This window comes from Diadema antillarum, unplaced genomic scaffold (genome assembly GCF_040938485.1).
Source record: "Diadema antillarum isolate AM-2024a unplaced genomic scaffold, OU_Dant_1.0 seq00000696_RagTag, whole genome shotgun sequence".
NCBI lineage: Eukaryota > Metazoa > Echinodermata > Echinoidea > Diadematoida > Diadematidae > Diadema > Diadema antillarum.
In genome coordinates this window covers 2,392,913-2,410,509 of record NW_027271601.1, presented here as the reverse complement: position 1 = coordinate 2,410,509, position 17,597 = coordinate 2,392,913, and the positions used below count along the sequence as shown (strand labels likewise).

Here is a 17,597-nt window from a genome sequence, read left to right as displayed (position 1 = left end):
TGTGTGTGTGTTAAAACTTCAGTAACATTTATATTTTGCTCAAGGTTTCACCAATCTCTTTCATTAGGTTTTTGAGTTCTTTTTGCAGTTTCTACATCAGTGATGATCCAGGGAGGTGGGCGCACCGGGCACCCCCTTTATTTTTCTCAAAATAAAAAAAAAGAAAAAGAAAAAATGAAAGGTGCCGCATGCACCCCCTTTTCATTTTCGATTTTAGTGGCATCAGAAAATTGCACTGAAGTCTATCAGCTGATGAAACCCAGAAGTGGCACGAGAAATATTCCCCTCCTCCTTTCACGGAATTCCTGGATCCGCCCTTGTATATAATGTGTGTTTTTCTGTGTTTATTAACAATCTTTACTTTGCGACCGGAAGACCAAGAATTTAACGTGATTTCACTTGAAAAACCAGGACAAATATAGCTTACAAGACTGCAACGAAATACGAGTATGGGGCCCGATTTGGGAATACAGCGGTATAGAGGGCTACGCAATCACGGAGCAACATAAACGTGTGACGGACGTATGTCTGCATCACTAATCACAGCATTTTCACAAAATCATGTATTTTTTTCCGAATAATCTTGGGTAGATAATCGCAACGTAAAATGGTTTTACAAATATGTTCACAACAACTTTAATTGTACAAGATTTTGAAAGAAAAATATGATTTTAAAGGATTCACACAAAAAAGCCTTGGTTTGTAGATGTATTTTCAAAGCGCCTCTATTAGTCCAGGCGCAGCGACCCAGAAAAAAATGACTTCGTTCAACCCACCCCGCAGAAAAGGTTTGACTGCATGGGGTGGTCGGTTGGACCCTCTGGAACACCCCAAGGTAGTATGTGATATCAAATTGTGGTATCAATAAAAATTTTCAGGCCATTTTAGTTGCGACATCACCATATTCTTCGAGGAAGCGTCTGCGCACACTAAGACTACTACACGTACCACTAGCACTGCTACAGGCGCCAATGCCAGTGGTGCGTGTTATAGTCTTAGCGTACAAAGACTTTTTCCGCGACAAACATCGGTTTTTGCCTGCAAACTAACTTTTTCACGCTAAGCTGGGGGTCGGTGTAGTGTAGTTTCCAGACGTTTTTATTTCGTCTTTATTTCTCCGAGTTGAAGCAAGCCAAGTGAGAGTGCATACCCAGCGATTGTGACGCCCGAACCGTTTTTTGTGGCAATCATTGAGCATGCACCCTCACTCGGCTTAGCGCAATACAGCGGGCTTCTGCACAATACACAAGCTGTAACTCAGAGAAATAAAGGCGAAATAAAAACAGCTAGAAATTAAGACTAGGGTCGGTAACGCTTGTCGCTATCGGGGCACTGAAAATGACAAAATTATCACAGTTTTTGCATTTATTTCACGAAGGATTCATCGAAACGCCTTAAAACTATATGTGCATGTTGCTAGATGTCAGCAATACAATGGGATACATTGTAAGGTATAATATTGTGCATGGTTACCATGGTAACCGGATGCCTACAGGTGATTGGTAACTCCCAAAAATATCTGGAATTTAGACAGGTTTGTTTCGTGCACATCACTCATTGTAGATGAGCTCTACACTGTAAAATTAGTCTGGATAAAAAGGGAAAAGACGCCCAAGATTTTTCCCTCATTCTCTCCTCAGCATTAATTCATTACTGCACGTTTTGAATAACATTTACATATCATGATATTTCATTTTATTCTATATATATATATATATATATATATATATATATTACAATAGTTAACGAACACAAAAGTATGCTTAATTCTTTGATGGATAATCCAGCGCACGTGTATATTCCTTCTTTAGAAAGGAATTTATCGGTATTCTTGAATAAACTTCCTTTAAGAACATAAACAATCAATTGCTTTCCTCTGCTCTTTTCCAGGATTGTTCTGAATAACCATCGCTCTGTAAATACTCGAAAGAGCTACTATAGAATATTGGCTTTGCTTTCTGTATTCATCTTATTTTTAAGGGAAATTTGTGTCCATACATTATTAAAAACTATATACATTTGCCTATGCTTTGAAGTCAAATTTGTGTTGAAAGTACGACGGATGCAACTTTTTCATGCATTTTACTATTCGAAAATGATATCTTTCTTTCAATGGCCGTTTATTATGCCTTTGCTTACAAATTTTGCTGTAACTTGAGAATACTTCAAAATATTCTTCACATATACCTGATGTCGTACACTTTATGCAGAGGGAAGGACATGCTTATTGAGCTTTTTGAAATTATGGGCTTTAGTTTTCGAGTTATTGACAACTAAATTCTGATTGGATAATACTGGTTGCCATGGCAACAGGGAAAACTTCTTTAACAAAATCAATAAAGAATTGTGTGCTTGTTTTATTGCATCTATAAGATTAAAAAAACAATGTTTGCAGCAGCAGGAGGCATTTTGGGGGTTACCAGTCACCTTTAGGCATCCGGTTACCATGGTAACCATGCACAATATTATAACTTACAATGAATCCCACTGTATGGATGACATCTCTAGCAACATATACATATATAGTTTTATGCAGTTTTGATGAATTCTTCATGAAATAAATGCAAAAACTGTGTGAGTTTGTCGTTTTCAGTGCCCCAAATAGCGACAAGCGTTTACCGACCCTAATCTTAATTTCTAGCCGTTTTTTCGTCTTTATTTCTCTGAGTTGCAGCTTGTGTTTTATGCAGAAGCCCGCTGTATATATTGCGCTAACTGGAGTGAGAGCACACACCCAGTGATTGCGATTCGGTCGTCACAATCACCGGGTATGCGCTCTCACCCGGCTTGCTTGAACTCTTGAAATAAAGACGAAATAAAAACGGCTAGAAACTACACTACACCGAACCCAGCTTGGCGTGAAAAGTTAGTTTGCAGGCAAAACCCTTGTTTATCGAAGAAAAAGTATATGCACGCTAAGACTACTACACGCAGCACTGGCACTGGCGCCTGTAGCAGTGCTAGTGGTGCGTGTAATAGTCTTGGCGTGCGCAGACTCTTTTACGTTTGTTCCAACAAATCATGATGAAAAGTGGCCAGTAAAATTTTACTGACACCACATAGAGGTCCCATCTACCACCTTGTCTGGTCAAACCTTTTCTGCGGGGTGGGTTGAACGACCTCCTTTTAAGCCTCTTACAGGAATTAGCGCCTTGACTATATGAAAGTGTATAACCCATGAAAAACGATCTGTTCTCCATTTCGGTATTGCTGCTAATATTGAAGTTTAGGAAATCGAAACATAATGCACATTGTGCTGAAGTGGCATCCTATTGAGAATCTGAAAAGCTATAGCTTTCAAATGACGTCACTGCTCTCACAATGCCTCGAAACTTTAGTACTTTATCACTACAACATGAAAGGAACAAAGAGAAAGTAATACATGGCCACGTTCTGTCCATCGCTAACGACTGTATTTCAAGTGCCTCTAAGAAATTCTGGTCTCGCGTTAGTCAGTGGGCTACGGCAGTGCTGTTATAAAGTAGAATTACAAAACTGAAAAGGTAATTTCCATGTACTGTTGTGGTAACCCTGTGAGTAACTTGAAATCCATATATAGCAAACACTGTTTTGAGAATAATCAGTAACTGAAGTAATTTGTGACGATAACACAAAGAGAAAATAGAGAAAGTAATATCAGGGACAGGATAAGAAAGAAACGTGTAAATGATCTCAGTTACACTTGAAGTAATTATAAAAATATCTGTTATATATATGCAAATGTACACCCTTCTCCAGAACCTCCTGAATCTTTGACAACCACCCCACCAGAGACGACAACGTTCTTAAACTCCAACACTAAGTCGTCAAGGTAAAGATCTCTCCCAGTTATTTCCTGTCCTTTAATCATTCAAAAATGACATCTCCATACAGATGGCGTTGACGTCAACAATTCCACGCAGCAGCAGAGCATCGTACATAGGCGTCACAAAATGTGGACGACCGTCTCACCAGAGACGACAACTTCATTGAACGCTGGACAGCCGTCAACAAATGAGACGGTGAAACAATATCACTCGCCTAATCAAGCACGTACGTGTGCGGCAATGCTGACATTTCTTGCCATAGTAGTTCCATGCTATGTAATCGCTGGATGTCTGGGATACGGATATATACGACACAAAAGACGGTTGAGGAAGAACAGTAGGCCGACGAACAAGTAAGTATGATGACCTGCAACACTAGCCGCTGTCCTTCATAGCATTCTCAACGAAGAGCTTCGATACTCTTGGTTCTCGAGAGATTGAGTTTTAACATCTAATCTTCTTTTTTTCACTTGAAGTAATCAAAAGTGCATTGTCTCTTTACAGAATTGCGGAGGCAACGGGATAAAGCGGAATCGGGTGTAGTCCTATCAAGTCCAAAAAAGTATTAAATGATTCATTTTAGGAATGTTTGGCAGCTGATGTGAATGATAGTGAACATGTACATGTAGGCCCCATACTGTTTTGGAAGCGGAGGGGGAGGGGCTAGTTGTGCAAAAAGATATATTGAATGATTTAAGAATGAAATTATTATTATTTTTTTTTACTTCTGGTATAAGTCATTTCTTTTACCAAGAATTCTCACGGGTCCTCTTCGCAACGTTACTCTTCTCTTAACTATACACAGCCCAGTCGCTGTACATGGTACGTCGCGACGTACCTAATATGTACAGCGACTGGGCTGTGTATAGTTACTCTTCTCTAAGTCTAGCAACTCTAATTTTGGTTTCTTGGTTAAGGCAGAAGAAGAAGGAGGGGCTGTCATTTAAAAATTGCCTTTTCGTCTTCTTTCTACAGTTAGAAAATAACCGGTCAGCAGCGAAAAAAATAACCACGGATTGAAGCAATGTGATATATTCACTACATGCCTAGTACATATTGTCCTTGTAGCAGAACTAATTAGCTAAGTTACTATTTTTTTTTTCACTCTAAATGTACAAATGATAACATCAACATTGGTTTTTCTTTTTTCGTAATGCCACAGTTTGGTTCATATATAGCTATATATCATATCTCCCCAGCGAGAGAGGCTACTATGCAAGATATCGTACGACATTGTTCATGTTTATCTACAGTTTTACTTATATAGTAGCAAAGTGCATAAGCCATGAAAATAAAAGCGAAAAAATAATAACTTAATTGTTAGGTGGTCATACTAACTTTGACATTAGATTATTAATGAACAGATGAACAAGTATGAAATTATAGAATGCGTACAACAGATGCAGCTTATACTGTAACGACATCTTATCTTGTCATTCGCCATTCAGCAGCGAAGAGCATCCCACGCTTCCGGCCCACCTTCTCCCTAATGACGAACAAGCCGAACCGCAAGTGATCGTCCAAGAACGTTCGGTAATCTGCGAGAATACTAGCGTCAACCAGGTTATGGTCAATGGTCCTTCCGAGTGTCCCAAGCAAGCACCTAGTAAGGAATCACTTACTGTGAATAACAATGGTGAAGACGGCTCCGGGGAATCAAATACAGAAGGTTGCTACGCTGAGGTTGGTGACAGCAGCCTTGTTGGAGGAACCGGTCCTGAGTACGGTCGGACCAGTGATATGACTAAAGGAAAGAAGGAATCACTCTTGACCGTACTCATGAATAAAGTGAAGCCGAAAAGACTAAACAGACTCAGGCACACATACATGGAGGGTCTTTTTCCTCAGAAGAACTGCGACCGACAACAGGCAGGGGAGGTTGCTGAAATAGACGATTGCTACACGGAGGTCGAAAAAGTCGTTCATGGAGGGGCCGGCAACCAAGATGAGTATGCGGTTATTGATGATGTGCAAACGGATGTGTAGTACGTTCCCATCATCGATAGCGAAACACTGGAAGATGGAATGGGAGAGTTGGTGTAGCCAACGACTGTAGATTATTCAAACAAGGGGCAGTGCCAACTGATGCAATCATATTGGATTAATCGAGGAGGATGAGAACACTGACAATGAATCTCCCAGAGGATAGGGCGATCAAAGCAGCGAAACACTCTACATAAACCAAAACGTTTAAAAAGAATTATAAATTGGGCTTTAGCATGTCTTCAATCTGATTGATTAACTTTCGTGCATTCACTTTTACTGACCCACACTAAGCCATACGTCAGGTAAATTCAAAAGGCATAGCTCAAGCCTAGGTGTACCGGACGCATGAAGGAGAAAAAGATTGAATTTCATGAATTTACGGGCCCGCATAGAAAGCCAGCTCTCAATTGAAAATTGTTATTGATTTGTAAACAAATTAAGTCGTCTATTCACTGGAAAGATGGCGGCCTCTGCTAGTAAGCGATTTGATCAGTTTACTGATTTTGTATAATTTCACAACTGCAACAGGCAGTGAAAACACCCAAAACAACTCAAATATGGACTGTCAGTTCTCCGGAAATTTGTTCAGAGGAGGAAGTGAAATAGGCCTTAAAGGCCTAGAGGAAATCTTGTCATATCTCTGTACCTGTAAACGAAACAACAAGCATAAAGGAGGCTGTACACACAAAAAAGTCAAAGCGTTTTGCTCTTTAAAAATGGAATTTCTTGAAAACTAGAAGAGTGAACAATGATAAGGCTTTCCTTGTAAAAATGAAGAAAAGCGACAGGACCAATGTAAAGCAGCATCCTTTATCAGTAATGTCTCGAGTTAGATGCTGCTCAATTTAGATACCGTATGAGAAAGGTGTGTCTGAACACAGCAGTATACTTTGCAAACCGTATGATGTAGAAAATACCAGATGAAAGGCCATCAAAGTGATGAAAAGAAAAGTCAAAGGGATTTAATGCATGGTCTCAAAGGAAACGATAGATGCCCCGTTATGGACATGGATAAAAAAATCTTATCCAAACCAAATCCTCTAGGCTGATGTGAATGGTTATGAGAGAGGCAAAAGTAGGGGATTCCTGATGAAGATGGAGACAAATAAGTGATGTGGTTTGCTAATTTACCTCGGGGAAATGGACTCTCTCCAAGATGGCCATTGACATCTGTGAAGCTACTGGTTATGCAAAGCATATCACACTTATCATTCATTGCAAGAAACTAGACCATCACTTGTGTATATAGACCATGCTGGGTATTTATCTATAGGGATATCATGTCTGTGTCAGGTCACCACAACCTGGGAGACATCCATACAAAATTTTGCATGATGACATAGTGAGCATACCAATTAAAGCGTCAAATGTCTGAGATTCTTTCTGAAAATCGTCCTGATCAACCATCAACATCTGTAACATCAGATGACTAATACAAAAAATGTCGACGTTGATGGTAATACATGTAGCATAAATTATAGATATTGCACTCGGTCATTTCCAACAGTCAACTGGAAATGATTTTGAGCTCTGAAGAGATTGTCGACCAACAACCACAACTACTACCATAACCACCGTCACCACAACCACAATAGAACCGATTTTTTTAAAACTTTTTTTTTAGAACAATGAACATGAACCAAGAAAATATGTGGCCCCAGCAGAATCATTTCCATGGCTGTATCAAAATGAAATCATGTAAATAATGTAAATGTGTTTCGACAAAAATTGTTAGACTTTTTAAGACGTTTGTATTGACTGTTCAAACTCGGATTTTTTTTCAAAATTTGGATATGAAAATATGAGCACAAGACTACAAGACAAAATAAATGATAAGCCATTAAATTTCCCCCTTGCTCTTGTTTAAGCTCTTTTATCCAAAATATAAAACATAATGATTTATACTCTGAATGTCAAGTGTTTTTTTTTTGTGTGTGTGTGTGTGTGTGTGTGTGTGTGTTAAAACTACGGGCCTCAGTACCTCCGATAGTACTTGTCATTGATGGGCACAGCCCCTTCGTGAATAGCATGCATCATTTTGTATGGAATCACATATGCCCGAAATTTTAACCAGAAACTCAGGGCAAAGTATATTTGTTTATTATATTTTGCATCAGAGCTTTGTCCTCTAAAGGGATCGTATAGTTTTGGTTGAGACCTAATTTCAGGTTTCTAACATTTTTTTGGTGAGATAATGAGAAACCTCCCATAAAATATGAAAGAGCATGTAATTCTATGAGGAATTCAACGTTTATTAGATAAAAATTGGTTTTGAAATGGCTGAGATATCCAAAAAGAGCGATTCTAATAAAGTTTGGGACCCACACTCCTATTACGATTGCTTTGTTTTACTTTGCTTTTGAATGTTTCAGTCATTTCAAACCCGATTTTCATCAAATAAACTTTGAATTCCTCTTAAAATGGTATGTTCTGTACTATATCATTAGTGTTTTCTTGGTATCTCGCAAAAGTTAAAAGCCAAAATTCTCATCTCCACCAATACTGTACCATCCCTTTAACCAGAATCTCAGAGCAAAGTACTTTGTATATCAGTTATTGGTTGAAAAAGCTTCACGTGATTGCTTGTATATTTGCAAGTATTTTCGAATGTTGGCATGTTTTGAACATGGTATACTATATGTATTAGGAAACTGACGCCATCATTTTCACGGTGATATTTTCCAAGCACTATGACAACATTTCCAATTGATACATTATTTGTCGAAAAGACTGTGATATTATTTGTAATGAACAATCGACTCCCAGAATACAGCGGCTATACGAGAGCTCGACGGCTGGCCGGCGTGTGCAAATCTTACGGTGTCACCTGGGACCTGTATTTTATATACGTTTTTTAATTTCCAATCAATGGCTCTGTGGCCGGTGACCAGATGCCGATGGAGCACCAGCTGCCTTTCCCCCTTCTGTTGTTTGAATGTTTTATCCAAAATATAAAACACATTACATATCCCTCTCTAACTTCGAGTTTCTACTTTAAACTATGGACCTCAATGCCTCAATGGTACTATTCACTTCGATGCTGCCCGGGCCTGAGTGAATAGTACTATTTTTAGTCATCTCTGTCCATAGTTTCAACCAGAAGATTTCAAGGCAAAGCACGCAAGTACTCGTATATCTTATTTTCAGAGAAGGGTGGAGTTACGTATAAATTGTAGAGAAAAAAATTCGCCATTTTCCAACCATAAAATTCACGTGCAAAATAAAGCAATTTACAACGTATATAGTTAAGTTGCTAATTATCTGTTGGGATAGTATTCTAAAAGGGTATTGTGCCATATAATAGCGACTTCATAGAACCGCTCTGTATGAAAATCTTTATAGCGTTGAATATGATAAAATTGTAGTCCTGATAATAAATCAATGAATATGAATATGACAAACCTTTTACATACAGCGTAAAGCCCAGTACATTTAAAAATTTAAGAATATATGTTTTCATAAGACTCTTAAAAATCACATACTACTTGAGATCCGTGGGTAACTTGGTCCACAACCCTACTACTGCTAGTTGTAAAAAATCTTGGACAGTAAAAAAATGGTTGAAAATTTGACTGAGAGCGAAGGTTTCTTGCCGGATGATAGTTGTTATTAACTGCGGCAGATATACGTGGGACCTAGTTCTTGCAAACACATTACCTCAGTTAAAATGCTCATTGGGAGCACGAGTAGCCAATGATTGAATTGAATTGAATTGAATTGAATTGAATTGAATCTGTAATCAATTGTAAGAAATTGTTTTGTTTTATTTTATATCGGTTTGTAGCTTAATTCATTATGCGCTGTCTTATGTATTTCCTGAGGGTCCCATATCGTACAAGCTTTGCTTTTTTGTTGGACCCTCCATTTCCATTCCCATCATTGTATTGTATTGTATTATATGCAAATGTAGACTTTTACATTGAAAAAAATCATTTTTTTTTCTTTATTTGTTACTCATTTTCACATGCACTTTGTTAAATCACGTTTTTTGCAATTATTACAAACACGTTCTGCTTATACATTGTATATAATTTTCCTGTTTATTTGATGGAAAAGAAAATAAATTTGAATTTTGAAATCTAGCCACAGAGTTTTGTATTGGTTGCAACTTTTCAATTTTAGTAGCAGGCCTAAGTACGCGAATTATTCAAGTTCATGAAGACCAATTCTTTGAAAACAACATTTTCAAGAAAGTTTACTGAGTGAAGAACGGTCTCATGAATGTATGTATGTTGTTGATGTGTGTATGTGTGTGTGTGTGTTTTGTGTGTGTGTGTGTGTGTGTGTGTGTGTGTGTGTGTGTGAGTGTATACATATATGATATTGTGAAGGGGGATGCACGAAGAAAGATGCAGACCAAAACCAAAACTTGTCCCAGAGTTATCAAACGAGAGCTAAATTTTCTCGATCCCGCCACCTCTTACTTTTCGCATTCCTCCGCGATGGACTTCCACGGCCATTCAAAGAGGTGCACCATAGCTGAGCGACCGTCCACCGTGTTGGGATTCTTGTAATTCGCCTGAGCCACAGCGGCCAGGCAGAGTACGAACAGCGCAACGTACATATTGCTGTTTCAAAGAAATTGAAAAAAAAAATCACAGTAACGGGACAATTTCATTTCAGTAATTCTTTTCATCAGTATCACGACGGGACCCTCCACAACAATAACTTTAAAAATAGTGAATCGGTCCATATACAATTTCAGGGTATGAAACTATAACTTATTACCCACATCTTACAGAAAACCCCATCTGATTATTTGCTTCAATGGTCAAAGAGAAATGAGGATTTTTGTTGAGCATTCCCATTGTGTTCAGACATTAATATGCAGTTCCAAGATCATCCAAGTGCTAAACTTCGAAGAATCAGACCCATGACATCCTTGTGACAACAATGCACATTTCTCTGTGACCACTTAACCAAATTTAATGGGGTTTTCTGCAAACTGTAGGTAAGATGTTACATTTCAAGACTCTGAAATACTATTCAGACGGTTTAGTCATATTGGAAGTTATCAATGCAAAAATCCTAATGTTTTTTTTTTTTGAGGGGGGACATTCTGTATGATAAAAAAAGTCACGGAATTAAAAACTGTCGTATTCTTTCATGAAATAATGTCGCAGAAACAATCACACTAAAACAAATTTAACATGAAGTGATGTCAATGCCTTTCCTAATTTCAGTTTCTGACATGAAATCAGAAGGAAAAACTTGAACTTGTATCCCTTCTAAAAATCCATAATTTTCTGTGTGCATTATTATATGCATGTGTAGGGTTAATTTTTTTTATAACTTAGACAGCAATAGTCTAGCAATAACGACTTTTCAAACGACGAGGAATGCCAATATATAGATCTATTCGGTTTAAAAACACTGTAATACTAGTATATGTCGGCAATAACTCGGGACAAAATAGGAAGAAATACGCTTAATGGGTTATGCAATAAGTCATACAGATGCATTGCTTTGTGTGTACATATACATCAACAGATAGGCATACTGAAGGGGGCCCAGTTTTGGCTGAAATAGGGTATAACATTAAAAAAAAATCCAAACCGAACAGGTCTACACGAAACAGGATCTGTTAAAGATTCTTTTGTGAACTGACCAATGAGATAGTTGTTATGAACGAATGTCATACCATCACCTCTTTTACTTTTTCATGATCATGTGCTTTAATTGAGGCCAATATCGCTAATCTATTGATGAAGACATACAAAACTTTGCGATTCAAAATCTGTTTTACCGTGCACTCCCGTTACAACGAACCACGGTCAAAACGAAATTCTCGTTAAGTCAAAATTCAGGTCCAAAAATTGTTATCGGTGTAATTATCTTTGCACACTATACTGCTCAGCGTTAGCGAAATTTCGATATCGCGGAAAAAAACAAACAAACAAACAAACAAAACACACGCACACCGGTCCCGAGGACTTTGTTATATCGGGAGCGTGCGGTAATTCAATATTGATGAAACCGAAGAGTCCTCCACGGTCGATATTACTTCTTCTGAGCTAAAAGAAAAAAACAACAACGAAAAGTCGCTTAGAATTGGGATGTAGTGATGAGTATCAGCATTCTAAACGATTTGAATATAAGAACAACCAAAGAGGGACGAGACCTTCTCTGAATTGTTGAATATCAACAAAGTCCGATTTTCAACTTACACTTTTCTCAGCATCAGAGCCACACTGCCTCAGTCGTTTACTTTGTCAGTCTGTACTCGGGCTTCAAGCAGTAATTGAGAATCTTCAGACAGCGCGAGTAATATATAATCGTATTTATTCTTAGCCGGATAATCATTCTTCATCCAAACAGATTGCAATTTTCACATGCTATCTGAGGATTCTGGGTTGAGTAAATATTTCTGATGTGTAGTCGCCATAACCGTTAAGACAAGGGAATAATCGTGGTCTGATAACGAGAATTATGCAACCTCTTATCACGGTTCACCTGTTTTTAATATTTATAACCCTTGACTGAGGTTACAGTCGGACGATGTCGAGGTTGTATCCCCCTGGAATGATTCAAACATCAAACAGTCATGATATTGATTCTTCATAGTGGCCAAATTAAAAACGTATTAAAGGAATATTTCGGTTAAGGTGATAATGATAACATGTGCTCTGCAGTTTATATCATAGAGTTCCGAGACAACCGACAAATATGTATATTTATATACTTCGAAACCTGGTGAACACGCCACCAGACAGCTTTAATAGCACTATAGTGATTTTTGAAGTGTCACAGAGTTATTATTATTTTTTTTTTTTGCAGGCGTGTTTAGGCTAATAACTGGTATTTAGCTCACAGTAGAAAAAAAAGTAGTTCGGTTATTGCACCGCATGTCTCCGACTCGTGGATCTAATCAGTTAAGATAAGACGCATAATCGTTTTGTAACAATTTCGTATGCAATGTAGGGCCTAACTTTATATCCTTATTTGCCCCTTTCTAGTCCTATTCACGTTGCGTATGATAGGGCAGTTGTACTGTTTTGGACTGCACTTGCTTCTTCAGCAGTACTTCAGATGAGAAGTCATAAATTTCATTCCCCCATGCTCTTCAAAACGAATTTCGTACGTGATAAGCAGCGTGGTTTTTAAATGAACACGTCATGATATTTTCCTATAGATAAAGATCTTATGAGTTCACTGGCACGGCCAACATGTGGTGCCTTTCTCTGCCCGGGTATCTTTCTTGCACGTGGCAAACTAATTTAGAAACAAAGGGTGAATGCAGTCAACAACCCCTGGATGATAATTACTAATTAACCAGTTAGAAGTACTAGGTAAATGAATGTTATTCGCTATATTACAAACCATAAAATTGCCACATCAAAACGATTAATTTCCTCTCGCAAACACATCAACTTTCTTTCTTTCGAGCGAAATCTGTGAATCGCAAATTAATTGCCATGCATGACAATGTATTCTTGGCAGGACATATACCATGCCATGTTTAAGTCCTCGTTTACAGTGGATACACGCAAGATACATAACAGTAAAAGGTTAATCAAAATTAGACGAATGAAAGAATTTTATCTGAATGCAAACTTTCGCAGCTTGACTCATGCAGAACAGCAATCATCAGTCACAGTCGTATGTTATTCATATGCAAATTAGATGAGGTTCATATGCAAATGATATGAGGCAATGTCGTGGTGTCACAAATTACCCACTTTATACTTTAACTGAACACAATTTTGACGAAATTCACTCTTTAGCATTAATTCCAGGAAAAACTATATTCTGATATTTTCTTAGGGGTGAATGATTTAGCAACGCTTACTTTGTAAAGAAGTGAATTAATGATACAAGTGATATAGAATGATATTTTAGGTACAATCCAAGGAGTAAAGACGATATTGACTTTATGTAAGTAGCATGCGTAATGCTGACTGAGGTATCATTGTTTTGTGGGAAAAACATTCAAAGACTTCAATATTAACAGAAAACTGTTCGATTTTATTGAAACGTTATTGTATTGTTTGTGACATTTGACTCTTGCTATATAGCAAAGAAAACTGGCACAAACTGGAATCCCCCTACAGCCTTTGTAAAAAAAAAAGTCACAGTAAAGAGTTAATCATTTCAATATCTCTTGATATGAGCGTGTATTTTCTTTCGAGAGGGATTATGTAAACCAGTGGAACCGAAGACATGAATGTTACATCGGTTTTAACATGAGAATGTTATGATTCACAACATGATTCTGATTCGAATGTTAACGACTGTAATCTTGAAAAAGAGAACAATGTTTTTGCAAGATTTACATTGTATATTGCCGAATTAAAGAGTGACTATGTCATCCCTGGGAAACCGCAGTACGACGATCTACAGAGTTTTCTCTTCCAATTTGTATCACGTCATGGTAAGAGCCACTGGTGTTTGTGGGGCATATATATTGTGTGATACGTTATGATGAAGTCACAAAAGTTTGGAGTTGGTTCATGTCCACATGAGTACAAAATAATGACCTTTCTTCTTTTTTCCCCCTCTCTCTGTCTCTCTCTCTTGGTTAGCACTTTACTCGTTTACAAAGAGACTTGCCTAAGGTTACATTATATGGAATTCATCAGTCTTGTTCAAACAAAGAATGAATTTGCGTTGACCAGATGGCCAGAACGGTCCGTCGACTCACACTTGGAAAAGGACCCATTTCATTATTTTGCATTGCATGTATTATTAACATTTTTCCAAATACAGACTGTACAACTTCCGTTGTCAGGTGGATGTGCTGGCAAACACCATTTATAAAGATTACTTGAATAATCACTACATCCCAGATGCTTATCTCAGTGAATTGGCAGTTTTCGTAATGTATTCACATTCATGGATGTTTCATTCCCGGGAACAAAGAGACGAATTATCCTTTCAACCTCTTTTTCTTAAATGAAAATTCAATTGCAGGAATCCAGTTATAACACACTGTTAGCGTAAACTGTCTATTCAAAAACAATACATGTACATGTACTAGTATGCCCTGTTAGTACAAATGATTCTTTTTCTGCTCATGCGCAGAATGGATCCCCGAACTCATCCTTCTGCAGGCGTTGTATGGCTAGCAATCATCTAGCAATTACAATTACTTTATAATGAAAGGGGTGTGTCGTTGGTAGGAAAACCTGATGATGTACGTTCAGCATCATGATGATGTTGTGTCTTGGGAGTGCATGGGGATAGTATTTGGATGCGAGGGTCGTGTCGTTCGAGTTTTCAGGTGCATGTGTGTGTGTTGTGTGTTGTGTGTGTGTGTGTGTGTGTGTGTGTGTGTGTGTGAGTGTGTGTGTGTGTTTGTGTGTGTATGTGTGTATGTTGGTGAATGTGGGTGTGGGGTGGTTTATGTTTTGGTTAATCGGGGGTTGGTGGGATTAGGATTTGATTTGAAGAAGGATAGTTATAAATGGTATGACAGATATTGGTAGGATTTAATATTTAGGATAGATGTAGTTGTATCGATTGGGAGGGGAAGGGTTGGTCGTTTTTTTTTTCTTATAAATGATTTCATTCTAGATTTGTATAATGTTTTTTGTTTTTTATGTATATGACTTTGTAAATGATAAGGAGTTACATGATTTAATATATTCATGGGATATAGGTTTGGTACATTCAAAACTTTCTCGTGAAGAAATTGTTAGTAGGGTTTATTTATAATGGAGTTATCTATGTTGAAGAGAGATTATTTTGCAGTATAAATTGACAAATGGATTGGTTTGTGTTTTGAATTGCATTTGTACCGTTTTTTGTTCATGTTACACCCAGAATGGGTTGATTTATGAATGATTTGAATGAAATCAATAAATATCAAGGAAAAAAAGTGTGTGTGTGTGTGTGTGTGTGTGTGTGTGTGTCTTGTCGTGGAAAGGGATCAGCATTGTGTTCGTGTTATAGTTTGGGAGTGCCTGGGGATAGAATATTCAAATGGAAGGTGCGTGTCGTTGGAGTTTTTATGGGTGTGAGTAGCGAACAGTGGGAGCACATCAGGATTATGCACATCATTGCGTGTTTTCTAGGAGTTGAACATAAGATCTTGATATGCGTTCTTTTTACGAGATAGGTTACTCCAACCGGCCCTCTAGATTTCTAGGTGTGATATTTCGTGTCAGAGAAGTTCAGTGATAAGAACTTTACATTATTAAGAGCAGCTGCATTTTAAAATGTTCTGTGTTCCTACGAAATTATATGGGGACAGTCCTCCAGCTTCGACGTTTTTGTTAGCTGAAATTTCACACACGTTTATCATTTTGATGGTTTTCTGTTTTGTAGTGGATTTTTTTTTTTTTTTTTTTGCTTATTGAAGAGGTTATATTTGTTAATTTTTTGTTACCACTCATATGCCAGTTAAGAATCATTACTACTTGTACAGTTGCAATAATTTGAAAGATTCAGTCCCCCTCCCCGTCCCGAAAAAAGACCGCCTATCTCATCCTGCTTACTTGCCATTTCTGTAGTACATTAATTGTTAATGACCTCCTGTTTTTCCCAGTCCTCGATCATTGTCCGAACTTCGTAATCGGAGTTGTGGGTCCATGATTAATTATTCAAAACTGATAGAGGTATGTGTCTCAGCGAACTATACGTGACATCTTTCTGTTTCTCACCATTCATTTTGGGTGAAGACAAAGTTATGTAGAAACAAAGGTTAAACGTTACCTACAATGGTGCCTGACTGATAAGTCGTATTTGAAGACTGAAGTGCACTTTATTTCATGATATTCCACTATCAGTTTACGACAGCTGTACAGCATCACAACACAGTGCGCGAATCACATGTGTTTAGTCTGACGATCCCTCACTTCTGATTCCGTTCATTGATCCTGTTGTGTCATCAATTAAGAAAAATTGATCGATCGATTGATTGATTGATTGATTGATTTTATTTCTGCAAAATAAGATATTCACATATTTTCTTATTGAATAATACAAAGAAATTATCACAAAAGTACATGAAACTGCGGCTGGATGGCCATACTCAGCTCCACCCTCATGGTGGAGCTGTTCTACCGAGGGGTCCAGAAGAAAACACACTCGGTATATCTGAAACTAACATACAAACTTGTAAATGTATCAACAAAAACTACAACACACAAAATTAAAATTACATCCGCTACTACACTTCAAGTATGTGAACACTATTACCATGATGGCAATAAGCCAAGTCAATTAATTCAACAAACATATACATCTACGCTTCAAAGAAAAAAGAAAGAGAGAGAGAGAAAAAAAAAAGAGTTAAACCTAAAATGTCACACCACAACCTCCGGGGTCTGCACACTCTTGTCACAATACAACCCCCCCCCCCCGCATCTGACACACTCTTGTCACCCCACACCCCCCCCCCCCGGGTCTGGCACACTCTTGTATTACCACAACGACCCCCCCCCCCCCCCCGGGTCTAGCACCCTCTTGTCACACCACCCCCCCCCCCCCCCCCGGGTCTAGCACACTCTTGTCACACCACTACCCCCTGGGGTTCCCAATTTGTTGAGCGATCTGCTATATGCACTACATGTTTGACAGCCGCGTTCGTTGAATTTTTTATGTCCATCACGATTTGCGCCATAGGCGTGATAGGGTTGGGTCAGGAGAGGTTCTACTGTAAAACACGTCCAGGGAGTAATTGTCCTAGAACCGTATTCATGAAAATGTAATAATAATTCTATTTTAATTTCAATTTTAATTATTTTCACAAATCATTCACTTGTAACACATAGGCCTAGGCCTACATTGTTTTGTGTAATTACAAAAATTGAAGCAGGTAATGTATACATGAAATGCTGTGTTGGACCTTGAAAAAGCAGATCT

General features: G+C 38.0%; 1 protein-coding gene across 1 annotated transcript in view; it reads right to left on the bottom strand.

The window, feature by feature from the left end:
- Nucleotides 1–10,356, bottom strand: part of LOC139737550 (alpha-amylase B-like) — a 47,609-nt gene extending 37,253 nt beyond the window's left edge. Inside the window, exon 1 of the mRNA XM_071648228.1 lies at nt 10,217–10,356. Within this exon, the coding sequence (XP_071504329.1) occupies nt 10,217–10,356 (140 nt within the window). The remainder of the gene's footprint in view (nt 1–10,216) is intronic.
- Nucleotides 10,357–17,597: the final 7,241 nt, after the last annotated feature.